At 39.9% G+C, this 27,675-nt stretch overlaps 2 protein-coding genes across 4 annotated transcripts; both read right to left on the reverse strand.

Annotated features, from left to right (window-relative positions):
* Positions 1–646: 646 nt before the first annotated feature.
* Positions 647–17,676, reverse strand: ap1s1 (adaptor related protein complex 1 subunit sigma 1). Of its 2 annotated transcripts, XM_017724910.2 has the most exons (6): positions 17,350–17,676; positions 15,210–15,241; positions 11,852–12,030; positions 6,056–6,164; positions 3,541–3,678; positions 647–2,982 (listed from the first exon to the last, which is right to left on the reverse strand). In XM_017724910.2, exons 3-6 carry the CDS (start codon positions 12,028–12,030, stop codon positions 2,935–2,937), a joined length of 474 nt encoding a protein of 157 aa, XP_017580399.1. In that variant the 5' UTR covers positions 15,210–15,241; positions 17,350–17,676; the 3' UTR covers positions 647–2,934. The 2 variants fall into 2 exon arrangements, with proteins under 2 accessions (XP_017580399.1, XP_017580398.1); XM_017724909.2 differs by lacking the exon at positions 15,210–15,241 and having other exon boundaries at positions 17,350–17,658.
* A 3,181-nt stretch (positions 17,677–20,857) lies between these two features.
* Positions 20,858–25,142, reverse strand: serpine1 (serpin peptidase inhibitor, clade E (nexin, plasminogen activator inhibitor type 1), member 1). 2 transcript variants are annotated; one of them, XM_017724907.2, is made up of 9 exons: positions 25,030–25,142; positions 23,978–24,224; positions 23,650–23,874; positions 23,067–23,261; positions 22,485–22,683; positions 22,269–22,369; positions 21,810–21,896; positions 21,496–21,579; positions 20,858–21,404 (listed from the first exon to the last, which is right to left on the reverse strand). In XM_017724907.2, exons 2-9 carry the CDS (start codon positions 24,216–24,218, stop codon positions 21,358–21,360), a joined length of 1,179 nt encoding a protein of 392 aa, XP_017580396.1. In that variant the 5' UTR covers positions 24,219–24,224; positions 25,030–25,142; the 3' UTR covers positions 20,858–21,357. The 2 variants fall into 2 exon arrangements, with proteins under 2 accessions (XP_017580396.1, XP_017580397.1); XM_017724908.2 differs by having other exon boundaries at positions 23,978–24,219; positions 25,030–25,105.
* Positions 25,143–27,675: the final 2,533 nt, after the last annotated feature.

Raw genomic sequence — 27,675 nt, forward strand, 5'->3', positions numbered from 1 at the left:
GTTCTTAACAATGAACTGACCACCCCAGAGTCCAGACCTCAACATCGCTGAATGTGTCAAAGTGTGGACAGACTTAATAATACATGAGACACACTTAAATAACTGACACACCTAAGAGTATGTGTGACAGAGAGACACAGACATAAAGATAAAAGAAATGGCATAGGAAAAAAAAGCAAAAGAACAGCAGAGGTTAATGGACACAATAAAACAATAACGTACCTACAGTTTACACTTATCAAAAGATATACAACACAGTGTGTTGAGGATCATGTAAATTTGCCTTTCCCTTCCACTCTCCTTCACTCCCTCATTCTTTGTCTTTCTTGTCGTGGTGATGCAGTCAGTTTCACTGCACCACTGTGACAAAAGACCGGTGACTCATCCACTTACATGCTCCATCTCTCTCTCTCTCTCTCTCCATCCCATTTTCTCCAACGCTAGCTCTCGCTCTGTGTGTGCGCGTCCATCTCTGCTCCACACATGCAAACAACAAAAGCATTTTCCTATCTGTCACCATTCTCTATGAAGATGCAAATAATATTTTAACAGCCCAAACTGTTATAAGAAGTGTCAGTTAATTCAACAATGACAATAATAATAAAAAAAACGCAGAGGAAAAAAATGCTCCATACAGATCCAAATGTACAATGAAACTGGGTTTTTATTTCATTATAAAATTACATTCACACACAATCTGATTCAATTACCTGACAGCTATTTGACAGGTAGACATGCCCTCATGCTGAGTTACTTAATTGAGCCATTCCACGTCAAATCACCTGAACAAACATGGAATGAAGTGTGTCATTCCAAAATGCTGTAGGCCTATTTGTAACAATTGTGGATATAATGAGTTGTTGAAAAGACAGTATATTAAAGCAATATAATGTAATTCATGTAAAAACAAAAATAATAATAAAAAAATAATGTGAAAGTGGTCTACCATGCGTTTTGCAATGAAACCTTTCCAAAAGACAACAGTATACCATTTTCAAACTTCTTGAAATATTAAAAGGAAAACATCTAAAATAGATTATGGTGCATTTATAATCTTTTAATTCACAACATATAATATTAAACGTACAAAATAAAAATTTGTTAAGGGATTCCAAGCTTCTAAATGGTAAGAAGCTATGCTTGCTCCAGAGTTTTGCTTAATACACTACAAGACACTTCACTGAAATTAACAGGAAGGCAAAATAATTACTATCTGACTCTGTTTTGCTTTCCTCAACACTAGCATAAGTAAGATATGTTCCCATCATCTGCAAGCACGACATAAAAAGTTGAATGAAACTTCTGAATGTCTGTGCATTTTGTTTAACACCAAATTAACCTTTTTGGTATCAGGGTTCAAAGAGCACCTTCAACATCATGTACAAAACGTGGGACAGGTGGTGCAGAGTGATTTGACATGGAAAGACTCAACATTTTAGTATTACAGGGAAAAAAATATACACAACTCTTCTCAAAACATTCATTTATTTCACACGACACGTTAAAAAGCATTTTTAAAACTTTTTTTAATCCAAACTACGTCACACTTGATGCCAAAGCCCTCTTTCTTTGTTTTTCAAGGAGTTATTCAAATATTATTCCCTTTATATTCCTCAACTACACATTTACAGTCGGAAACATCTCTTTGGAAAGCAGGAAGTAGACAGACAAAACAGGAAAAGGGTTCAGCGCCATTTTGTGGGTTGGATTTTTTTTTTGCCTTATTTTTATATTAAGATAAACATTCAGAGACTACGCAGATGTGGTCCATAGAACTGAAATAGAATGAATAGACCATATGCAACAGCCGATCCAATATGTTATTGACTCATAAAAGCCTATTCAATATTCCGCGTCTATTTCCCCATCTCAGGAACGCACATCATGATTTATTTTTAAATCTGGCTCATCTGGAAAACTGCTTTAATGGTAAACTGCGCAAGCAAACAGCTGAGAGCACAGGTAGTCCTCCCACTCAACATAAACAAACACACACGCACACAGAAATGAACAGATTTAGTGTGTGGTCCCATCTAGGGCTGCACAATACATCACTGATTAACTGTTAGCGCAATGTTGGCCTTTGTAATACAGATGTTAGAGCAGGCCACAATAATTAAATGAGTCATTTTACTGGATGGTGTGAGGGTCCTGAACAATCGCATATCTTCCAAGACAACAGTTCGCATTTTGAACAATCAAGGCATTCACGTGATCCAACAAATATAAATACTTTGATTTAAAGTAATGTAGGCCAACTAACTGTATCACATGAAAGGCTCACGGATACGTTTTGTGTGGTATATCACAACTGCAATATGTATTGATATAATTTCAATTCAGGATTCTGTCCCAAATATATTGTGCAGCCCAAGTCTCTACACTGCAAAAGCAAGTAGTTAAAGCCCAACATTTCATCCATTTAAAGGTTTGCATCACATCTAAAAACAGACATGCATGAATGGTCATCGTCATTCTTTCCTGAGCAGCAAAAAAGATAGTCCACGTTTTTATGAATATATTAATTTAATGATTGCAGGAATAGAGAACTTCCTCACAGATAACAAGCTGAGATTGTGCAAACATCTCATTTTGTTAACCTGGTAAGGCTTGATGGGACTTGTTAAAATGGCTCTGTGCCAAGGTCAAGTGTCTAACCTGCAAAATTATTTGAATAGAAAGAAGGATTTCGGGCTAGACACATCTATCTGAAAAGTATGAAGACGCTCCGGGGACTCAAAAGAAGTACAATCACATGCTGAACTCAGTAGTATCAAAGTTGTCTACACACTTTCAATTCGTTCCTCTGTTTCCATGTATCTTTCCATCTCCCATTTTATACCCCCCCTCCCCAAACTCCCTTTAGTAAAGCTCGTCCTTTCACCATGTGTAGCAGTAGTACCTAAAGATGTCCTCTCTAAGGTGGAATGGGTTCTATGCCAGGCCCATCTCCTCCAATACACTCCTTGGAGATTCATCCTCCTGAGGTGGGCAAAAAGGAAGGCTTTAGAACATAATTATGACTGTACCTATGGCTACATCTAGTCTCAGTGTAAGGCCCAATGTCTTGCATGCTGTTATTTTATTTCACTTCTTTTTTTCCCTTATAAATAAAAAAACTGTTTTTGTTACTCTTACAAAAGGTGTGCAAGATATGTAAATGACCTCTGTTCTGATTGGCTGCCCTGTACTGCACCTCATTCAAACAAACAAACAAAACTTAGTATAACCATCCCAAATGAACAGGCTAAATTCCTGTAGGACTAATAGAGGATGTCAATATGCTGGGTTTTGTGACATCACAAAAAACATTTCCTTCAAAATTGTCTGTTTTTGCAGCTTAATTTATATGTATGAGCTGTACATGTAGGAGGGGGAGTGAATGTCACATACAACACCAAACACATTATTTACTAAACAAAAAACAATTCTGCTTTCTATGCTTGAGACATTTAAACAAAGCATTTAGGATTCTGAATAAAGATGTGATCATTTTTAAGAACTGAGGCAAAACAACACAACGTTCACAAAAACGCCCACCTCTTGCAGCAGATCAGCCTGTTCAATAGCCTTGAGTACGCCCTTTTTGGAAGTGTCCTGGATTTCTCCCCCCATCAGAAATTCATCCAAAATAAAGTAAGCCTTCTCAAAATTAAAAATGATGTCAAGCTCACACACCTAGAAAGATCACACAATGGGACAGGCAAAAGAAACATTAGAAATCTATCACAGGAAAATATATTCTCAGAACTATGTTATATATCTCAAAATAGCTTTACATCTAATACCAGACTCTTCATGCCTGGGTCATTGGCAAATACAGAGCAAATGCCATTTTAAATAGGAACACAAAGAAGAAGAAAAAAAATTCACAGGCTGCATGACAAGAATGTCAGAAATCAAATATGAAGGAGGTAAAAGGTATGAATTATCTCCTGTAAACAAACTGACATCATTTAATATAGCACATATTTCTACACCTAGTTTTTCTGTCTCTACGAGGACTGTTGAATGCTTGTGTGGCCTTTTTCTCTAAATAGACATCATGGCATCAGGCCAGATAAAGACTTGCTAATACAAATATCCAAACCGTCCAACCAAACATGGCAACGCAGCCCCTGGTAACAGAACCTTCATCAGTGGAACTGGGTGAAAGGTGATTTTAAAAGAGATTATTTAAGAACCTTTAATGCTTTGAGCCTGACTGTGAGTGACGGCAATGGACCAACATGGGCATCATCTTTGTTGACTGTTATACAATGACAGTCTTTTGTTACATTTGTGTACAAAATCCAAGGCTCCATTAAAAAACTTTTACTATGTAATCACGAGTCTGTCTAATCTATGTATCATAAAACGATAACGATAATTATCATGATAACTTTCCTCGAAGGAGCGATAAGACATGTTTGATAAATTTTCGATATAGGCACGAGTAAGATGAGTCTTTAGCAACAGCTGAAATGCGGAGTTATACACCCCCTGTTTGAGTGGAGCAACTGGTGATCTGTTCTCTGTGACCAAGTGTGAGTGATGAGATCACCTCTTTCTGTACATCCTAATAAGCTTTAGCAGCGTTAAATCACAATCCTCACAACTACAGCGCTTTTACAGTGCTAAAAAAGTTATATTTTAGTATAAGTGCGTTCCCAAGCAACGAAAGTGAAAGAAAGAAGCGGGTTCATGTCAGTTACAGCCCTGATATAAATGAAAGTAAACTGAGGACTCTGTGAGGCATTGGAGAGCGAGAAAATGCTATCTATCCAGGCTAGCTGGCTAACTTGAAGCAGTGCTCCATTTCTCGCATAACATGGGCAAATTGATGATTCTGTAGATCAAACATGACAAAAGCACTTCTTTCTGTTTAAACATACCTAAATGGAGGACTCTGTCTGGTGTTAGATACATTGCGGTTCACCCGTCAAACTACTATGACAGCATAGAGAAATCCAGTCATCTGGTAGCTGGTGTTTGAACACAGTGATATGCTCTGACGTGGATATGCTCTGACTGATGGCACTAAGATGGTGTGATCCATCACTGACGTACCAAGACAGCTAATGTTTGCTGTTTGTAATAAGTTGACGTTGTTGAGAAGCTCAACAGTTTAGCACTGTTTTTGGCCACTTGTTTAGCTTTTGTAATGGGATAGCCAAGCATTCAACACCAGACAGCTAAAATTAATCTGTTTTCTTTCTTAAATTATGACTGCTACAAAAACTGCAGCCGTGCTTCTCCAGCTGATAAAAACAGCTCACCAGACACTTTCTCCCACTGTCCCATGGCAGATTTGTAAAATGTTCCACTGTTTGGTGGGTGATTGTCATGTGTCCACCATAAAGGATAGTTGAAAACAGCGATTAACCAGCCAGGAGCAAAAATCAGCTTTCAAACTCGAAAGAAATAAGGATGACATTTATCACAATATGTATTGATATCCAACGATATGATAACATTTTGCCATATCGCCCAGCTCTACCTGAGGGTGCTCAGGTGAAGTTTTAGTCTACTGATTTTTTTTCGTTCTATTTTTAGTTGTTTCGTCTTAGTTAAGCCTTTACATGTGATGTTATGAGTATTTTTGCAAACATACTGACATAAGATTATTTTTTTAACCTTTCATCTAGACCTTTTCTCAATTTTCTTGATATTTCCTGCTCATGTCCTGTAATTCTGAAAAGCACTTTGGTGTACATCACATCTCAGAAGTTGTAAAAAAAAAATTTACATTTTTCTTCAATACATTCTTAAATGTTTTAATCTAAGTCTTGCTGAGGTAAATTTCTGAACAGAGATCATAAAGTATCTGTGGCATATACTCATAGTGTAAGGGAAAAAAATAAGGAATGGACATATAACAGCGCAGAAGAAATGGTGGATAGAGCACGAGAACAAGAAATGTCAAGAACATGAGTATGAAGGACCGAGAGAGTAAGTGGAGGTGAGAAAAATGAATACAGTAAAAAAAAAAAAAAAGCGAGCGAGCAAGCAAGTGCAAGATAGAGCGTGAGAGGGGAAAAACAGACGAAAGAGGTAAAATTGAGGAATGACTCACACTGCCGAAGTACTTATCCAGCAGCTCCACAAAGCGATGGATGACCTCTAGGGTAATCAGCTCATTGTCTTGCTCTTCAACTGCGCAGCAGAAATACAGACTGGCATACCTGCGCACGCACACATATATGTGGGAACAAACAACAGACAACCAATATGTTAGTGTGTAGTAAGTGCACAATTATTTTTTACTGCACAAACACACTCTTGTACATACTGTACATGTATAAATATAGAAGCAAATGCAGTAACGCTAAGGTGTTATGTAAGTAAATAGCAACCACAGAGAACGACGACAAGGGTACGTATGAAGAGACTGAATCAATGTGTTCAAACTAAAACTGCCCATAATCTCTCTGCATTAGTCTAAGCACTAGCCTGTAATATATAATAAAACCTAAGTTTGCATTACTTTAGAAGTTCATGTTAGAAACAGCTGTTATTGTGTTCAATTTAATTGAGTACAATTAGTTTGAATCACCGTACATAAAGCCGTGTGACTGTCTATGTACAATGGGAAGCCTTTTCTGTGAGAGCCCCCTGTTGGTCAGAACATAAATATACACAAATGAACAAACCCTACACATTATTACCATCAAGCAGAACATGATGCGTCCTCTGAGCAGTGAAAAATGCCAGAGCTAAAATATGAGAGCAGGAGAGAGAGAATGTGCTTAAACATTCTAAAATTGATTTCAGAGCAGTCATAATAAATACCTAACTCTTAGAAGCCACAGTATTTAATATTGATATAAGGGATGCACAAACCAAACCAGCCAAGATCATTGGAACAGATTTATTCTTGCTCCAAACAAATGATCAGCAACTGGCCAATTTATTATTAGAATTATTTTTATTCTTTGGAGCTCTACGTTGCAATCTTATGATGTAAACAAGATGATACAGTTAAATGCACTTGAGCTGTATCTGAATGCTGCTGCTACACCTAAACTAAAATGTCCTAATGGAATCACACAACTCATGCAAAAACTGCCAGTTGTCTCTTACTTTCAATGTAGCGTATCAGTTATGTTATTGAAATATGCAAATAATTTGGCAGTTCATCCTCTAAAATGGCAACATTATTTATTTTGTTAATTCACAAAAAACAGTATAAGCATCAGGTTTAAAAGAAAAAAGCTAAAGAAAATCTGCCAAAATAAAAATATGCGGGGGGGGTTGATATCAGCACATTCCTTTTAATTTCTTACTAGTAGCTCTTAAAAACAAGCAAAGTCTAACAAATTCTGTCTAAACTTCATCAATACCACATCTGCAATTTTATATAGAATATATATTTTATATATTTTAATATATATTTGAATTTGACAAATCCCTCTCCATGGATCACCACCTTATCGTGGTGGAGGGGTTTGCGTGCTTGAATGATCCTAGGAGCTATGTTGTCTGGAGCAAAAGCTCCTGGTAGGGTCTCCCATGGCAAACTGGTCCTAGGTGACAGGTCAGACAAAGTGTGATCCATAATAACCCCTATGAAGACACAAAAACGGGACTTGTGTACCCTGCCCGGAACAGGGTTACCGGGGCCCCACCCTGGAGCCAGGCCTGGGGGAGGGGCTCTCCAGCGAGCGTCTGGTGGCCGGGCATTTACTCATGGTGCCCGGCCGGGCCCAGCCCAAAGGAGTTACATGAGTCCCCCCTCCCATTGACCCAACACCATTGGGAGGGGCAGTAGTAGGGGTTCGGTGCTTTGTGGATCGGGCAGTGTCCGAAGGCGTGGGCCTTGGCGTTCTGATCCTCGGTTGCTGAAACTGGCTTTTGGAACTTGGAACGTTACCTCACTGGCGGGGAAGGAGCCCGAGTTGGTGCGCGAGGTTGAGAGATACTGGCTAGATATAGTCGGGCTCACCTCAACACATAGCTTGGGCTCTGGGTCCAATCTCCTTGAGAGGGGCTGGACTTTATTCTTTTCTGGAGTTGCCCATGGTGAGAGGCGACTCGGTGCCTGTATGTTGGGGTTTTCTCCGGTGGACGAGAGGGTAGCTTCGCTACGCCTTCGGGTTGGGGAACGGGTCCTGACTGCTGTCTGTGCTTATGCACCAAACAGCAGTTCAGAGTACCCAGCCTTCTTAGAGTCCTTGGGAAGGGTGCTTGAAAGTGCTCCTCCTGGAGACTCTATTGTCCTACTGGGGGACTTCAACGCTCACGTGGGCAATGACAGTGAGACCTGGAGGGGTGTGATTGGGAGGAATGGCCTCTCTGATCTGAACCCGAGTGGTGTTCAGTTTTTGGACTTCTGTGCAAACCACAGTTTGTCCATCACGAACACCACGTTTGAACACAAGGATGTCCATAAGTGCACATAGCATCAGGACACCCTAGGCCGCAGTTCAACGATTGACTTTGTAGTCGTGTCATCGGACTTGCGGCCATGTGTTTTGGACACTCAGGTAAAGAGAGGAGCTGAGCTGTCAACTGATCACCACCTGGTGGTGAGTTGGATCAGGTGGTGGGGGAAGATGCCGGTCAGACCATCCAAGCCCAAACATATAGTGAGGGTTTGCTGGGAACGTCTAGCAGAAGAACCTGTCAGATTGATCTTCAACTCACACCTCCGTCAGAACTTTGACCAGATATCGGGGGAGATGGGGAACATTGACTCAGAATGGGCCATGTTCCGTTCCTCCATTGCTGAAGCGCCTGACTGTAGCTGTGGCCGTAAGGTAGTTGGTGCCTGTCGGGGCGGTAATCCTTGACCCGGTGGTGGACACCCCAGGTGAGAGATGCCGTCAAGCTGAAGAAGGAGTCCTACCGGGTATGGTTGGCCTGTGGGACAGCAGAGGCAGCTGGCAGGTATCGACAGGCCAAGCGATCTGCGGCTTCAGTTGTCACCAAGGCAAAAACCCGTGTATGGGAGGAGTTTGGTGAGGCCTTGGAAAGTGACTTTAAGTCGGCTCCGAAAAGATTCTGGCAAACCATCAGGCGACTCAGAAGGGGAAAGCAGTGTGCCACTAGCAGTGTATATAGTGGAGATGGTGTGCTGCTGACTTCAACTGAAGACGTCATTGGGCGGTGGAAAGAATACTTTGAGGACCTTCTCAATCCCACCGACACGTTCTCCAGTGAGGAGGCTAAGTCTGGGGACATGGGAATAGGCTTGTCCATTACTGAGTCGCTAAGGTAGTTAAGAAGCTCCTTGGTGGCAAGGCTCCAGGGGTGGATGAGATCCGCCCCGAGTTCCTCAAGGCTCTGGATGTTGTGGGGCTGTCTTGGCTGACACGCCTTTTCAACATTGCGTGGACATCGGGGGCGGTGCCACTGGATTGGCAGACTGGGGTGGTGGTGCCTCTTTTTAAAAAAAGGGGACCGGAGGGTGTGTTCCAACTACAGGGGAATCACACTCCTCAGCCTCCCTGGCAAGGTCTATGCAGGGGTACTGGAGAAGAGAGTCCGGTTTATAGTCGAACCTCGGATCCAGGAGGAGCAGTGCGGGTTCCGCCCTGGTCATGGAACACTGGACCAACTCTTCACCCTCTCCAGTAGGTTCATGGGAGTTTGCCCAACCAGTCCACATGTGCTTTGTGGATCTGGAGAAGGCATTCGACTGTGTTACCCGGGGTATTCTGTGGGAGGTGCTTCGGGAGTACGGGGTACATGGCACTTTGCTACGAGCCATTCAGGCCATGTACAAACAAAGCTGGAGTTTGGTTCGCATAGCCGGCAGTAAGTCAGACTCGTTCCCAGTGAGAGTTGGACTCCGTCAGGGCTGCCCTTTGTCACCGATTCTATTCATAATTTTTATGGATAGAATTTCTAGGCGCAGTCAAGGGATGGAGGGTGTCCGGTTTGGTGACCTCAGGGTCACATCGCTGCTGTTTGCAGATGATGTGGTCCTATTGGGGACATCAGGCCGCGAACTTCGGTTTGCAGCCGAGTGTGAAGCGGCTGGGATGACAATAAGTACCTCTAAATCCGAGACCATGGTTCTCAGGTGGAAAAGGGTGGAGAGCCCTCTCTGGGTCAGGGATAGGCTCTTGCCTCAAGTGGAGGAGTTCAAGTATCTCGGGGTCTTGTTCACGAGTGATGGTACAAGGGAGCGGGAGATTGACAGGCGGATTGGTGCTGGGTCAGCAGTGATGCGGGCTCTTTACCGGTCTGTTGTGGTAAAGAAAGAGCTGGGCCATAAGGCAAGGCTCTCAATTTACCGGTCGATCTACGTTCCCACCCTCACCTATGGTCATGAGCTTTGGGTAATGACCGAAAGAATAAGATCACGAATACAAGCGGCCGAAATGAGTTTCCTCCGCAGGGTGTCTGGACTCTCCCTTAGAGATAGGGTGAGAAGTTCAGTCATCCAGGAGGGACTCGGAGTAGAGTCTTCTTCACGTCGAGAGGAGCCAGCTGAGGTGGTTCGGGCATCTGGTTAGGATGCCTCCTGGACGCCTCCCTTGGGAGGTGTCACAGGCAAGTCCACCTGGGAGGAGACCCCGGGGAAGACCCAGGACACGCTAGCGTGACTATATCGCCCAGCTGGCCTAGGAGCGCCTCGGAATCCCCCTTGGAGAGCTGGTGGAAGTGGCTGGGGAAAGGGAGGTCTGGGCTTCATTGCTTAGGATGCTGCCCCCGCGACCCGAACCCCGGAGAAGCGGAAGATAATGGATGGATGGATGGATGGATGGATGGATGGATGGATGGATGGATGGATGGAATTTGACAAATTCTTTTTTAGAGAAAAAAAAATCCTTTATATTTTGCATTACTTGATACAAGAAGAAAAGCAGACTCAAACCTGTTGATACTAAATGCAAATTAAATGAAACTGTAATTAAATTAAATATGTATTTATATTTGAATATAATAGCTAAACAAAAGTAATTCCGACGTCTAAGGGCTGAAGAGTACTTCAAGTCAGGAATTTTGTGAATGTGCATACATTCTGAAGTGATGAGCAATTCCACACTGTCGCACTGAGGCAGAGAATAAGTCATCACTGATAACAATCTGATGTGACAACTTTGGACACCAAAGGTCAATTCCTGTCACAGAGCTTTGCAGCAGTTTACACAGTGCAAACAGTTACACACTGAAAGATTAAAAGAGGGCATTAAAGTGAGTGGGAGAGTACACTTGTACCTAACTGCTTACGCACAAACTACATTTTACCAGTTTTCACAACCTGCAATTAGTTAACGTCATAGAAAAGGTTGCCTGGAATTTGTGCAGACTGTGTTAATATGAGAAGATAAACCACTGCAACCAGTGATTACCATTATTAATAACAATTGTTTGTGTGCATGATACCCATAAACAGAAAGTTTATGAAGGGTACATGCTTATGATGGAACTATTTAAATGTCTCCAATTAATTCCTTGAAAGAAATTGTAACACAGAAATTAATGAGCAGCGTTGAACTTCCACAAAGCAATAATTAGGGTCAGTTATCAATGGCACATCAGCTACTGACAGCCTTCTATCTTTTGCATTATGTACAGACAGACAACAGAATTTCATGCCAAAAGCTTGGTCGGTGCCAGAAACAACATTTCCCAGTGTTAGGCTGTGCAAATGCCCATGGAAATTATCATGGAAAAAGAGCAATGCTTTATGTCAGTGACACTATGTGCCACTGTTTATTTATAAAAAGTATAAAATATTTGAAGTGCACTTCAAATTTAAGTGGTGTGTATAAAGACACCTCAGCTTTAGTTGTATTGATGTATCCATTTAAACATGCTGTACATGATGTTGCAAAAAAGGAACGACTGCAGTTGTGCTGTACTGCTTTGCATGAATCAATGTGTTATGGGCTACTACATGTTTGTGATGTCACCTCACCTCTTATATACTATCTTTAAATCTCTCCACTCCAGGAAGCTGCACATTTTGGGTTTTCTGGCCAGCACCACTTGCATAAGCTCTCGCACCATCTTCTTTTTGTCACGCTCCGCTGTGGCTGTGTACCATTTCTGTAGCCGCAGCTTCCCCTGCCGGCTAAACAGCAGCATAAAACGCATCTACACACAGACACACAGAGATAGAGAGAGAGAAAAAAAGAGAGAAATACAGAGAGACAACAGAGAGATTGTTCATTGACATCTTTTAAAAGGCTGTACAAAACTGCTCCCTGAACAGACCCCATTACAAATCTTAAAGCCACATGAAGCCTCAGTTATATTAAAGAAGATCTTTAAACGTTTTTGTACAGGTAACTATTAACTGGATTAATTAGATGACATCTGTAACTGTCTAACAGCCAAAATTTGCCAATCTGAATTCCCTTTGAGTGTTATTTAGCCAGTAATTCCCTTAATGTTTCAGAGTTGTACCACAGATATTTATGTAGTGTAAACACTAGGGATGCACAATGATATCAGAATCTTATCAGTATCAACAGATACTTTGTTCAAAGAAAAAATATTGACATCGGACATGTTGTTCAAGCTTTAAACTTATTTCAAACTGATATCTAATGTATTTATTGTGCTCTGGAAGAAACTGGACTACTGCACTACACTAAATATAAATAAATAAAATGAAGATTATGTATTTTAAAACATCAACTTTAGATCACTTTGTAAAGCTAATTCAGGTGAACCTAGCTCCAACCTTGATGTTCTATTATCCTTCTATTATCCTGCGGGTATTGGCATCGGCCAACAATTCCCATATTGGTGCAGCCTTTTCCAATACGGCAGGATTCCAAGGCATTAAATAATTGGGCGGAACTACGCCTTTATAAGAAACTTCATAAGAAACATAAAAAAGTCAGCTTTGGCTGATAGAAATTACACAAACCTTGTCTTTTCTATATCACAACATCCTTATCATTCATTATGTATAATTTCAAAATTAGAGCATGAGCTGGGCTATACATTTCACGTCTGTAAAATATTTAAGAGTAGAGCTGAAGAGCACTGCAACCCTCCCTGTGGCCTTGGCCTACATACACCATTCTTCATTAATGCTCACTCTATCCCTTAGTTTGATAAAACTGGTATGTTAGCCTGCACAGGATTAGTGAACTCATCTGCTGCACACATTAAAGGAGCAATGACTGGAAACTATTAAGATGAACAATATAACAGACACTAATACTATGCACAGAGCACACAGCACATTTCGAGCTTACCCCAAATTAATTTTACCAAAGTGTGTTTCAAAACAAATATTTTAGAGTGTATACTGAGATATGCAAGTAGGACAGTACACTAAACATCTATTGTAAATTTATAAAAAGTGAATTTTTAATTGATTTTAGTCAATATCTGGCCATCATTGCAGATCATCAACATGAATAAAAGATGTTGTTTTTACTAAGAAGTTAACCTGGGGTACAATTAACTCAATTTTGAAATAAATCTAAATCCAAACTATGTTTATTTAATTTCTACTTAAAACAGCCTTTAAGTTATCGATTTTTCAGTATCAGGAAAAAAAACAGAAAGCTAAATTTTAGAGGAAATAACATAGAATTCTTAACAACCAAATCTAATAACTTTTTCAGTATTTAGTGTGTCTCTTTCCCTTTATGACAGTGTACGTGCCTTTTGGGACATTCACTGTCAAGCAGGCTAGAAGGGATATTTTTCATGTTTCTTGTAAACACCTCCAATATTTAGTATTAGAAGTTGCAAGTACTGTTTATCTGATGGTGACAGTTTTGGAGGTCTGCCAGGTCTTGCATGGTTGTTGGAGTCCCATTTTCTCTACATTAAAAAAAAATTATCTGTTTTTCTGCTGTGGCTTCCCCCTTCCTTATGCACTGGAATTAACCTCCTCAGAAATATCTTCTTTAGCCATTTTAGATGCACATGTGAAATACATTTGCAAGGCAGCCAATGTGTGTTAGGTCAGATGACTGTGTGAATGTTCATTCCTGTTTGAGGGGGAAACAAAGTGTCAGTGACTCTTTGGGGGCAGCTTTTGCTGGGAGGACATAGCTGTAGCTGTTGGTATTAAGACTGGAAGGATGGAAGAGTTAACATGGCAGGGAAATACACAAAAGACATGTATTTAAGGCTTTTCCTGCTTTTTACTGAAAAATAACTAGTCCCAAAAGGGTGCTTTCACAGGAAATTTAATAAGGCCGTTCTATGACTTTTGCACAGTACTGTAAATCTAGACAATAACAGCTATACATTCCTCCTGGATTTTCAGCGCTAATGAAATGAAAAACAAAATACCTGTACTTGTGCTAGTAGCACAATAAAATACTAAAGTACTAGGTCATAACACTGAACACTATGGCTTAAAACCTGTTTATTTGTTTCCATGAATACAGTGTATTATAGTCAGTTGCATATTTAATAAATAAATACATTTAATAATAATAAATTATATATCAAATTACCATCAGTGGAAGAAACAATGTCACACCAAAATCAAAATGTACTATTAAAACAAATTATATATACCAGTATAACTAGGATGTCCAGAATGGTTTAAGATTAACCAATGCTCTTTGAACTTAAGAGATTAAGGCACTTTTTGGTAGATAAAACAGTCCTTTGGTGACCCAAGGGTCAATGACTTACAAGTAATGGCCTTCAAGTCATAAGTCATAGGCTGGTCTGTTGCCACTAAACTTGAGTACTGGATTTCCATCACTAAAAACTAAACATGGGTGTCTACTCATATATGTTAATTAACATACTGTACATTGGCATTACATACACCCATTCTCATACTGATGCCAATAACCAAAGCTGAATCTAATCTAATATTACCATGCTTTCACAGCCTAGTGTGATGAGGCGTGCAAGAGAAAGATTAATTGAGGTCATGGACAAAAATAGCACCCTCCTAAGAGGGAAAGGCTACCTTCTGCTCATCTATGTCAGATCAGACAAAAAATTGTACTTGCTCTTTTTTTTTTTAGCAGCCTTTATATTTTAAGCAGCCTTTAATAAGCAGCATGTCAGCTATAAAAAGACACACACACAAACACACACACACACACACACACGCACACACAAATCAGAACTAGGAAAGCCTAGTAAAACAGATATATGGTATATAATTGGGTTGAGAATTGAACATGATCTGTGTACACTCTTTCCTAACAGAAGTTAGTCTCAAAACAACATGCAAAAGCGAAAACATCAGCTACTGGGCAGCTACTGTTAATACGTCAAACACAAAATCTACAGTACAAACATAGGCAGACCACAGCTAATCTAGTCATTTTACTTACAGAGGTGAATGTTCTCTGCTGTTTTTGTATGTCTATTTTCACAGAAAAGAAGAAAACAGAACTTATATTGCAGCAAAAGACAAGATTCTACAATATTCCAGTACATCACAGCATACACTGTTATTGTCACAACAATGATGCTGTTCTGGAGCCTGAATAATATTTTTCATAATGTAAATATAGATTTGTAAGGTAAATGCTGTTAGAACATGACTCAAAGCAAGTGCCTCACAGCTTCTGAAAGGCATCAAGTCCTTCATGGGTACAGAACTTACTTTAACAGACACAACTTAACTCTTATCTTCTTAAACAACACTTCCTTGCCGGTGAAATTCATGAAATACAGGAAGTCCACATATAAATTTAATCTGCCCTGTAAACCGCTAACGCCCTAAAGCAGGGGTTCTAAACTGGATCACAGTCTAGATGCAAGCTGCAAACAAGATGTTACTCTTTCTTCTCTTATTTTGATTCCCTTCTGAGACTTCTAATGAGAGAATTCACAAAATCATTTGGTGGCCTACATTTCCATACATGTGTCCCAGAACATCTGGAACACCTTTATCTCCTTGCAAGTTTCAAAGTTTCTTAGTTTTATAACCACAAAATATATTTACCCATCATTAACTACTCAAAGGGAAATTACAAGGTATTGATTCTGATGCAAAAAATGGGTAGCAAGCCAAACACAGGTCTTGTTACTAAACTTTATTGTCCTTCTCAGAGCTCTTCACAAGCTCTTCCACCAAACAGCTGTGAAACAGCAATATAAACTCATACATAAATCAATTAATTTTACTTCTACAAATAATACTACTGACCATTTAATTTGGGTATCTACCATTGTTTAGTAACAAACAGCACTGCACAATTCATGTGTGGGCTTACATTTTATTATCAGCTGTGTGTGCAGTTACCCTCATATTTCAAATGGCCTGTGAAATCCTGGAAAGTCACAGGTGTACACAGGAGACAGGTGAGATAGTGATAGGTAGAATGTACATTCCCGTGCAAAAAATAAAAATAAAAAAAAATGAAAATAAAAAAGGCCAAGGTCAATATATAATGGTTCTACTGATGGTTTTGGGCTATTGAGAGGCCAGATTTAAACCCTATAGAGAATATTTGGTTTCACATTAAACACAAACTAGCTCTGCATTGTTTTTTAACTGTTTGAGCTCCTTAATAATGAACGGACAAATACGGACTCTTCTTTCTGTAAAAGACCAATTTACCCTCAAGATTTCGATGTTTACAGAAATCAAAGGAGAAAGCTCTCCTATATTAAGTTACTTTAACTTTTTGCTTACTGATGTGTTGTTCAAACTATTCAAAGTTTAATGTTTGGCTATTTTGGGCCTTTGTTTGCACAGGAATGTACTGATAATGAACCAATTAATATCTATTCTTGTTATGCACTGATGGTGCTCTTAATAATCTCAAATTGCTAAACACTAGGTTATATGTCACACACTGCTTGGAAAAACAGCACTAGCCTATATTACTGTGGTCCTGTAGCAAGCCATAAAACACACACATATATATTTAAAAAAAAACTTCAAAAGAGCTGCTGGCCTAAGAAAGAAAGTAAAAAACTTCTTGTATGTAACGTTAAGGGTAGACACGTCTCTGCTCTTTTTTGTGGGCTACACAGGGGAAAGGTGAGACGAACATTTCCGGTATTCTGCTCATGAATACCTAAAGACCCATTTTAAAGTGTTTCACTTTGAAAGTGATTACAAAAAAATAATGTTGATAGTTTAAAGCTGCAATGGAAAATGACTAAAACTGGTTAACTAAAAGTTAGGTAACCGGACGGCTTCACTAGCTGGCTTGCTAAACCGCTTGGTTGATACATAAGGACGTTACAACATCGACACATTCGACACACATCAGGCAACCTGGCCTCTCGCCTGTATCTGGCTGCGAGACTCAATATTTAACCAGAAAAATTATTTACACAACTAGAAAGCTGGCTAACCTCAGCCTGTCTACCACAGATATGTGTATAGGCTTTGCCAGGGTTTAAGTGCCCCACATAATCTGAACTAGCTAACGAGCTAGCTGGCTTGCTTTAGCTCATTCGCTAATGTTAGCAAGTAAAGTCTAGACTGGCAACGGCTCTCGGATTTAAACTTACCATTTTGTCGGCTGCCCGGAGCGTCCTAGCGATCACAATGTATTACGGAACCCTTTTTCATCCGAAACGCAAAGCACTAATGACTCATGTCTGTTTCAGACTCCGTAGTTCGGTGGGTTTGATGGACCCACAGAGGCAGGCAGACAGGAGAGAAATCAGGTAGTTTCGCGTCATCGCCTACAGCGAACATGCGCATTGCGCATAACAGGCTCGAGGTGTCAAACGGCCACAAAGACTCTTTTCAAGCAGAGAATTCCAGCCATGTTTCGGTAACTTGGAAACGAATATCGCTGCTCATGTGTTTATGAATAGTTTAACTCCCATTCAGCGCCCTGGGCACAGTCTATTTCTTATGTTTTTGTGATAACCGGTGGTTACAGTGCTTTCTACGAGGTGTTCGAATTTCGTTACCATGACAAACCCGAAGGCGGATTCCGGTTTCCATGGCAATGGTAGATTTTACGTCATCTGTGTAAGACCGAGGAAGGACCTCGCAAGTATAAAAACTGAACATGTGATCGCTGTAGTTATGATGAATGTAGTAAAATTGTTAAAATGTCTATGACAAACACGTGTTGATATTTAAAACTGTGCAATATAAAACAATTAGTGAAGTGCATTCTAGAGAAATTTTCCAGCTCTGGTGACAGGAAGCAGGGGCCATGATGTCTGTAACGCAAATTTTGTTATCCAACCAGGTGTTTGAGTTTTGTATGTAATGTTGACTGTGGTAAAATTATTTATTTAATAGTGCAGCATCAGCCACGCTACAGTGAGGAGCTTAGGGAATGTAGTCAGACAAAGTGGGTCTTAGTAGGGGGTGGGGAGGTTGTAGGGAGAGTATTTGCCCATATGCACAATGTTTTCTGCATCTTCTCCTGCACTGAAACTACATTAGTGTCAGAAGTGAGGTATGGCCGACAAGCTGGAAGAAGTCGGGCAGCACATCAACATACTTAAAGGCAGGCAGTGAAGAGGACATAGCCTGGAGGAAGGGGATACAGAGTGCTACACCTGCCCCTTCCCTGACAGGTAAAGCCAAGAGTGTGGCGGCTGGCTGACAAAAATAGCAAAGGAAACAGCGAGGCTCAGCAGCCAAGAGGGAGACATCGGCTTCAGCAGCAAGGACGCCTAAGAGCCATACTCTGCACAGCTGCAACTGCCAGCTGAGTCAAAGTGAGAGGGAGGAGGTGGCTCTTGGTTGTGGTGGGGGGCCTCAGCTGAGTGCGGAGTTCTGGGTCACAACTATACAGCATGCGTGCCTTCTTGGTTCTCGACCTTGGGAGTTAAATGTTGGGCTTGGAGTTGGGACAAGTGAAGCTGGTTGTGGTGGCTAGTGGTGGGGTTGAGGTAGAGAGACAGGGCTCCCTGACAATGTTGACTTCATTGAGGATAACGCAACAGCACACCGATGGAGAGGACACTCATGCAACTGGTGTTCAGCTGCTCAGCTTTTTTTTTCCAATTTAAACCCACAAACTTAAATGTATTTTATTGGGATTTTATGTGATAGACCAACACAAAGTAGCAAGTAATTGTGAAGTAAAAAGAAAATTATACATCGTTTTCAAAGTTTTTCACAAATAAAAATCTGGAAAGTGTGGCATATTCAGCCCCCCTGAGTCAATACTTTGTAGGACCACATTTTGCTGCGATTACAGCTGCAAGTTTTTTGTGGTAGGTCTCTACGAGTTTTGCACATCTAGAGGCTGAAATTTAATTAGCTCACGCTCAGTCAGTTTTGGTGGAGAGCATGTGGAAACAGCAATTTTCAAGTCTTGCCACAGATTCTCAATGGGATTTAGGTCTGGATTTGATCCAGACTATGACTGGACCGTTCTCACACATGAATATGCTTTGATCTAAACCATTCCATTGTAGCTCTGGCTGTGTGTTTAGGGTTGTTGTCCTGCTGGAAGGTGAATCTCCATCCTAGTCTCAAGTCTTTTGCAGCTTGTAACAGGTTTTCCTCCAGGATTGCCCTGTATTTAGCTCCATCCATATTCCCATCAACTCTGACCAGCTTCCCTGTCCCAGCTAAAGAGAAGCACCCCCATAGTATGCTGCCACCACCATGTTTCACAGTGGAGCTGGTGTGTTCAGGGTGATGTGTGGTGTTTGCAGGCTTTCTTCTGCCACTCTTCCATAAAGGCCAGATTTGGGGAGTACACAACTAATAGTTGTCCTGTGGACAGATTCTCCCACCTGAGCTGTGGATCTCTGCAGCTCTTCCAGAGTGACCATGGTCCTCTTGGTTGCTTCTCTAATTGGTGGTCTTTACACTTCTCCACACCTTATCCCTGACCTGTCTGGTGTGTTCCTTGGTTTTCATGATGCTGTTTGATCACTAATGTTCTCTAAGAAACCTCAGAGGCCTTCACAGAACACCTCTAGTTATACTGAGAATAAATTACACACAGGTGGACTCTATTTACTAATTAAGTGACTTCTGAAGGCAATTGGTCACACTGGATTTTATTTAGGGATATCAGAGTACAGGAGGCTGAATACAAATGCATGCCACACTTTTCAGATTTTTATTTGTGAAAAACTCTGAAAACTATGTATAATTTTCTTTTCACGTCCAAATTACTTGCTACTTTGTGTTGGTCTACCAAATAAAATCCAAATAAAATGCATTTAAATTTGTGGGTGTATCATGAAAAAATGTGAAAAAGCTCAAGGGGTATGAATACTTTTTCAAGGCGCTGTACCTTCTCACTCTAGAGAATTTGTTTAGTCTGTGTGGTTTACCAGGATGGCCTGGTGGGGGGAGAGCTCTGTTGCTGTGAGGAGCTTATGGGGTGTGGCCATGCAAAGTGGCTCTAGGAAGGTGCTATGCCTCCAGTTAAAAGTTTCTTTAAATACTATTTTGCCTTACAGTGTCCAACAGATGAAAAATTAGGCACTGACCCTGTTGAAAAACAGTTTAAAGTAATGTTATGTTGGATACATTGCATAATGTCCCAGGCATCATGCAATATATTTGTAACTATTTTGTTTAATAGCCTTCTGTGAGGTATTAAACCACTGTAGTGGTTCCAATCACCACAGTTATGAACAATTGACAGATGTGCTAGAATGGCACATTTCACATCAAACCACTCTGAATGTCTTTGTTTACACATTAAAGATACAGCAATTGCAGAAGCTTTGAAAATGTGTGAAATTCTCCTTAAATCAGGGGTGTTCAATCTTATCCATGAAGGGCCAGTGTGGTGATATGAATCTATGGACACCAGGTGTCGCCAGTTACAAATAAACCTATCGATAAGCGCACTAGTCACAAAGGGCTCTTTATTCATAAAGATGTTTATTATATACATATAATGTGCAAATGCATCAACTTCATGTAAATAAAACATATATAAATATAAAAATATATAAAATACAGCTTCTAACAAAAAACACAATGTAATATGCAATATGAACATCAAAATTTCCAAACATTCTCCATCAAAATTCATACATCTTGTTCTTGCAGGAAAGAAAATATTCAGTTGTTTTAAATGGTTCAGAAATTATTTTCATTTAAGCTTCAAGTTCTTTTAGAATGAACTGCAGGGATTATGGCTTTTTAAAAGCATTTTAAATCTGCTTGCATTAAAATGTATCCTTAATCCCAAATTACAGTGACATTTGCAGGCTTTTGACCTACAGTGATGTATTCCTTCATCTTAATCAGTCTTTTAAAATCATTTATGGTTTCTTCAGCACACACACTGGTTTTTACATTCCTTATTGATATATGATTTCCAGTAATCAATCCATTTCATATGACATAAGACGTTCCACCTGAACAGATATCTTAAATGTAGGCAAGCTTCTGCATATTGATATGTTTGAGGTTTAGATTCCAAAGTATACTTTCTGGTTCTCTCTTCTCTATCTTGTCCCCAAACCTGCATATTTCAGTAGTAAATTGTCTGACAGTGGACATTATCAGTGCATTGATAAAGTTCTTAGTCTTTGTGCTTCTTGTCTGAATTCAGACAAAGAACTGGTTTGCTAGTGACTCTGAGGCTGGTTGATTTGACCCATGAATAGCACCGAATCTGTGGAATTAAACAGAGAAATGAGTATAGCTGCGAAGGCATTACTTACAAACAGTGCATGCTCAAAAAACTTGCTGACTATGAAACTAACCTGTTGGCTTGTGTTGGATGAGGAAGAGGAATGGACGGTCCAGAATGTGCTCCTCTACAGCCATACGAGAGTAGATGATAGCAGCTGTAGGAACACAAATATGTCCTTCATTATCAGTTCTTACATTTAAAAAAGCAATTAAGTGTTTCACTCAATTTCTTTTTTATATCCTTAAAAATACATTACATACTAAGACATATTATTCAGTATTACATGGTAAACTGACTGAGATAGTCTTCAGTTATAGGAGTGAGGAATGGAAGCCCAAACCTGCTGGGTTTTAAGTGGCATTTTCAATTAGGAGTTGTCATTACCTGTGGCAGAGGAGCCTTGGGTTCCCTCTTCATTCACTTCGATCTTAACTCTTTGTAGAATATCAGATACGCATAATGGTTCTTCAGCTAAGAGAGAAAATGTGTGCATAAACAATACATTAGATATTTTTATGTCACATCACACTCTTTAACCAGTTAGGTATATCCCTAAAAACATAGGTGCTTAAAAGAATTCTTTGGAGAGAGACCATCGAAGAACTGCTTTTGCTTGCATCAATAACCTTTCTCTGGTTGGTTCTTTAAAAAGTCAATTAAAACCACTCAATTACAAAATTTTAATTTTTCACAATAGCCATAAAATGCAATTTTGCCTGTTTTGATCACTAGAAGAACATTACAGAAACAAAAGTACTTCTATAGTCTTCTATAGTGTCACATAGTGTCAAAGGATTTATTTGGCACCTTTCTTTTTGAAGGCATAAAATGCATTATACTTACTAGTGATGCGGGAGAAATCAGCTTTGGCCTGATTAAAGATGTCTCCGAGACCCAGTGTGCTCAGTGTGGACTTCAGATCTACCTCTGAATCAATGGAAAACCTGGAGATAAAATTGATACAAATACCTGCATTAGACTCACATAATCTGAATCTCTGATGGATTTAAGAGCTCTGTAAATGCATCTATGTCATCATCTGTCTCATCATCTGTTTACCTGGGAAGCACCAGTTGACGGTTAACCTTCTTTAGTTGCTTTGTCCACTCCTGGACTTTGCTGCTACTAAGCTCTTTGATCAGATTGGACACTGGCACGTCTCTGTCAAATGATGATACCAGGAGCATACTTAGTGAGTCCCCTTCATACGGCACCTCAATTACATCGTAATCAACACCTTCCTCTGTAACAAACTCTCCTGGACAGAGAAAAAATATTGGTTCAGTTTTAGAACAGTTTAGAACTACACCTATTCACTCATACATTCCTCTGCTTAACATTAATTCATCTATTCATTGTTACTAAGGCACAACCAATGTGAAATTTTCCAATAACCAATCATTTTGGGCAGTTAAAAATGATACACACTGGAAGAGTTTTAAATAAACTAGCTCATTTCTTAATTGCCAAATATAACACATTGTAAATGTGATCAGTTGTTGTATAAAATAGCATCACATTCCTGAATTAATGATCTATTATTTAAAGAGACATTATCTGCCAATGCTTAATATTTGGCTAATTATATCAGTCAAACAACATATCGTTCTGATATTTACATCTGCTATCTGCCATACTCACCATAGTTGAATTTCTGGGTTGTTCTCATCATTGGCACTGGCACTACGCTGCCGTTAGCACCATAGAAGAGCATCTCCATGGTCAGCTTGGGGTCGAAGGGTGTCTTCCAGAGCCCATGAAAGTGCAGAGCATTTAACAGCACCAAACGCGTCTGCTTGCTCAGCACTCCAGACTGCAGGAAGTTTGGGATCATGGCTGAGCAATGAGGAGAAAGAGAACCAAGTTCAGAACTTGTGTGGCAATGTCCAGTACCTGTTGTACGTGAGTGCTGCATGTGTACACAGTACACTCTTACACAATCATTTATATTTGAACTCTTAGAATCATAAAAGCTTCAAAACATCCTGAGAGTTAGTCAGAGGAACAGCTTGTCTTCACACATTGACATAAACATCAACATAATAAACATCTCTAAGTTGTTCTTGGCTTCAATGAGCAGTACAAGAAGAAAAATTAATTGGCATAGCACCTTTATTATGGAATTATAATTATGGAAACTTTGAAAAAGATTTGAAAAAGATCTCACACATTCTTTAAAGAACTATTTTCTCTCACTCTCTCTCACTCTCTCTGTCTCACACACCTCCAGTTCTGTCCGACACCCAGGAGTTGATGACCTGCTGGGTAATCTCTGGCTGGCTAAAGTCCACCTGGTGAGGGACGCTCTGAAATGCTTTAGAAAGGCTCCGTCTGAAGTGTTTTTCCAGGATCACCTTTCTGTCCACCATTACTCCACTAGCCACCTCCACTCCGTGTTCACTGTCCAGGTCCCTCTGGAGAATCCTCTGCTGTCGCGGCATTCCACGTTCTGTGAGTACAGACATGAAGAGTTAGAGAAAGGTATGAAATAGTTCCCTATTACATCTTACAGCCAGACTGTCCAAGTTTTAAAGTGCTGTCTCTATTCTTACCTTGCAGAGAGTAGCCCATGTGGGCTTGGAGTGTCTTCAGTGTGCTGCCGTAAGCTCCCAGCTGGACCATACCCATCACTGAGGAGATGCCATAAGGTGACATGGCAAGGTTTTTGCCTGGTTGGGAACGGGAAGCTTCTGAGAATACCCGCAGTCCAAAATCTGTCTGCTGCTTCTGCAGGAAGCTACCCAGTGCTGAGCCGCAAATGGCCAGGATCAAGAATACACAGAGTGTCTGCATTCTGCACTGGGAGATAAAGAATATGGGATATGAAATGTTAGCTAACCGTTCATTTTCTATGTAATTTACCCATAAATAATGAACAAATAATGAATAAATGGCCCCTACGGAAAGCATAGCCCTAAGCTATATTTAAATCAATAGTGTAACCCACAGAGCTAATGCGGAGCTTTTACCTTAACTATGGCATAAACAGTCCAGACTTGTCTGAAACCAAGGGCCCTCGGCCAAACCTCAAGGAACACTCAAATGTCAGAACGTGCTTTAGAGGCACAAATTCCCTTCTATGCCTCAACACCCACAGTGTAAATACAGTGCTATGCTGCCCTTGTTTGCTTACCTTGACTCACCTTTCCATGTCTTTTAAAGTCTATTAATAAATGTTCTAAAATTAATGGACCAGATAGACTGTTCTTACTTTTACAAACACCATCATCCACAAAGAAGTGTGCTGGAGTGCATTAAACCTGTGACTTGCATCAGGAGATACAAATCACATTTCAGTTCTCTTTTATGACAGATTTAGTGCATGTTCTGCTAAAGCCAGCACATTCATATATTTCAGAATCAAACAGCTGTAATACATATTAACGCTTTAACATGACTATAAGCTCAGACACACTGTAAGGGTTACCATATATTTAAATTCATTTCAGAATACTATGTGTACTACTTGTGCACAAACCATTTATTTCACAAGGCTGTTTATTACAGTAACAAGCACAAATGTAGGTATAGTTCTAGTAAAGTATATTTAAAAAGATAATTCACAAATTATCTCTAAAAAGTGCAAGCAAAACACAACCCATACCTGAAAGTAGTAGGCTCTGGCGATTTAAGCTTGTAGAAGTGTCTTCTCCTTGTGCTTGTCAAGCACGGAATGAAAGCGTGAGTGCATTTCTCCGCTTTTTAAACATCTCAGAACCCCTCCCCCCCTCCAGCTAACGGAAGTGGTGAAGTCATCTCTGTCTGCTTTTCCAGCCTGAGCCATCTCTACTCCCTCCCTCGCTCTCTTTCACACAGACTCACACACACGTTTTTCCTTTTTCTTTTACGGGCCTCGAAAAAATCAAGTCATGCCGTTCACCCCAGGGAACTCCTCCTGCTGACTTTGACAGGATTTGGCAACAACTCAAAGTCAGTGAACTTTCTGAGAGTGTTCCTTAATTACATTACAAACCCACTCACTCATACACCCACTCACTGTGTTACACTGCATGCTCATAGCACCCACTTGCCTGTGCCAGACTGAAAGTAGATAGGTCCAATCTTAATAAATACAATACACAGTTTAGTCTGTTTAAACAAAATGTGGCATATTGATGATCTAGGCCTACTCAGTCTTTGGGGTGGCAGTCGATTCAGACATTTTTCTCTTACATAGTCACAAGCTACTTTGAGATTGCACACACCACTCACACTTTTCAGGTGGCCTCAAGAACGCTGGGCTTATTGTTCACTTATGAACCCTTTAATGTATAAATAATAATAAAAAAAACATACTCAGATAGTACATCATGATCTGTTGTATATATCAAATCAAATCAAATTTATTTGTATAGCGCTTTTTACAACGAATGTGTGTGTGTATCTTCTGTTTCAGTACAATGAAAAAGTACACTTTATGTATTATGTAACTATGAAAGAGAAACTGCCATCTAGGCCCACATACAGGGTTTAAATACAGTCCCTTAGAGTTAACACAAAGCCTCTCTGAGGTAACATACAGGCAGTTACAATTAACATACAAGCTCTTAATGTTATCATAAAGGCTGTTAGAGTTAACTCACAGGGCCTTGGTATTTAAAATACAGGCAACCTTCTTGTTATTATATAGACTATATGGGGTTAACCTACAGGCCCTTAGAGTTTCATCAGGGGTTACAACATAGTGAATGACATATATGCCTTTTGACATACATTTTGAGACTACATGAGCCTTTTCTTATGCTTCCTCATGACCAGAAAGGAGTCACATTGAGAAGAAAACGGAATGAAAATTAGTTTTTACCTATGTGGCCCAATTAAGAACATTAGCAAACCTCACATCTTGCTAGCGAGCCCCTTGGGTAAAGATGATACATCACACTGCCATATTTGGTACTACAGAGCCAGCATTCCATGGCAGATGCTCACAAAGTGAGCCTGCATGCTTTGAGTTCTACAGATGACTGCGTGTCTGGTGACAGAGAGACTAGTGGAAGAGGAAGAATATAAAAGCAGGGAGAAAGATTGTGTTTCACATTTTCACCAAGTGTCTATGAGGTGATGATATGGCACTGACTCAGTGTTCATGTCTGTACCTGGAGATGCAGAGAGAAAATGAAAATGGAGTGATGCCATAGAAAATGGAGTGATGCCATGGAAGAACAGTGTTATTTCGCCAAAGAACCTATCAGTACATAATTCTTAAAAGACGAATATTTGTAAATGATAACCTTTTACAACTTAATGTGAAGGCTCTACACCGATTAAGGTTTTTTTTCCCCTGCTCTCTTCAAATGGTCCCAGTGAATTCCTAGAACCTTTACATTATATGGAGGTTCTTTAATGTTTAAAAAGGTGCAAAAAGGTGCTTCATACTCCCACAATTTATTTACAAATGCTTTTTTTGAAAGAATAATTAATTGAAGGGAAGCAAAAGTGTTTTTTCAATGCTATGTATGTAAAGAAACCTTTTTGGCACCTTTATTTTAAGACTAAATATTTTTCTAAGCTAAGAACCACTTAGGAACTTTTTTTAAGTAAGTAAAAGGCAATAAAGAACCATAGTATTGGAACTAAACTGTTTTAAACGGTTTGAACAGAGAGATTTAGCAATTTAGTTGAATGTTTCACTCATTTACTGTAATGTCTAGTTGCAAAATCTTGCCAACATGATGATAGTGACGTGAGATTTTACTGAGACCAAACACTCAAAACAAAACAAACAGGCAATAAAACTACAAACGGTTTGAAAGGATTATGTCATGGTCAATTAAATGGTGGTGGTCAAACCTCTAATTGTTTGGCTCTGTTTTTATGTTTTCATGTTATGTGTAGCCTGATACCACAAAACTGCTCTGGATGTTTTTTTTTGTTGGGGGGGCCTAGTTTTCATACACAACATGCATGGACTGTATATCAGTCCATTATATTCACTTTCCATTTATAGAATCATTGAGCCCCTTTTAGCTTTTGTACACATCAGTGCTTCCCACCTCCTCTACAAAGCTTTGTACATTCCATAGTAAGGGGGCAATGGAACATTTGGAAACACTCATTCAGACCCCAGTGGGAACACCCACCTAATTCACATCTTAGATGAACATGGGAACTCACTTTGGCTGGATGAAGACTCATTGTAACTGTGACAACCAACCAAGAGGGTTTTGGAAAATCCATTAAACCAAACCACAGTTTGGGTTGAACACAGAGCCTTTATGCAACACACAACCATGACATTTGTTTGTCTCCA

This window comes from Pygocentrus nattereri, chromosome 2, assembly GCF_015220715.1.
Source record: "Pygocentrus nattereri isolate fPygNat1 chromosome 2, fPygNat1.pri, whole genome shotgun sequence".
NCBI classification, from domain to species: domain Eukaryota; kingdom Metazoa; phylum Chordata; class Actinopteri; order Characiformes; family Serrasalmidae; genus Pygocentrus; species Pygocentrus nattereri.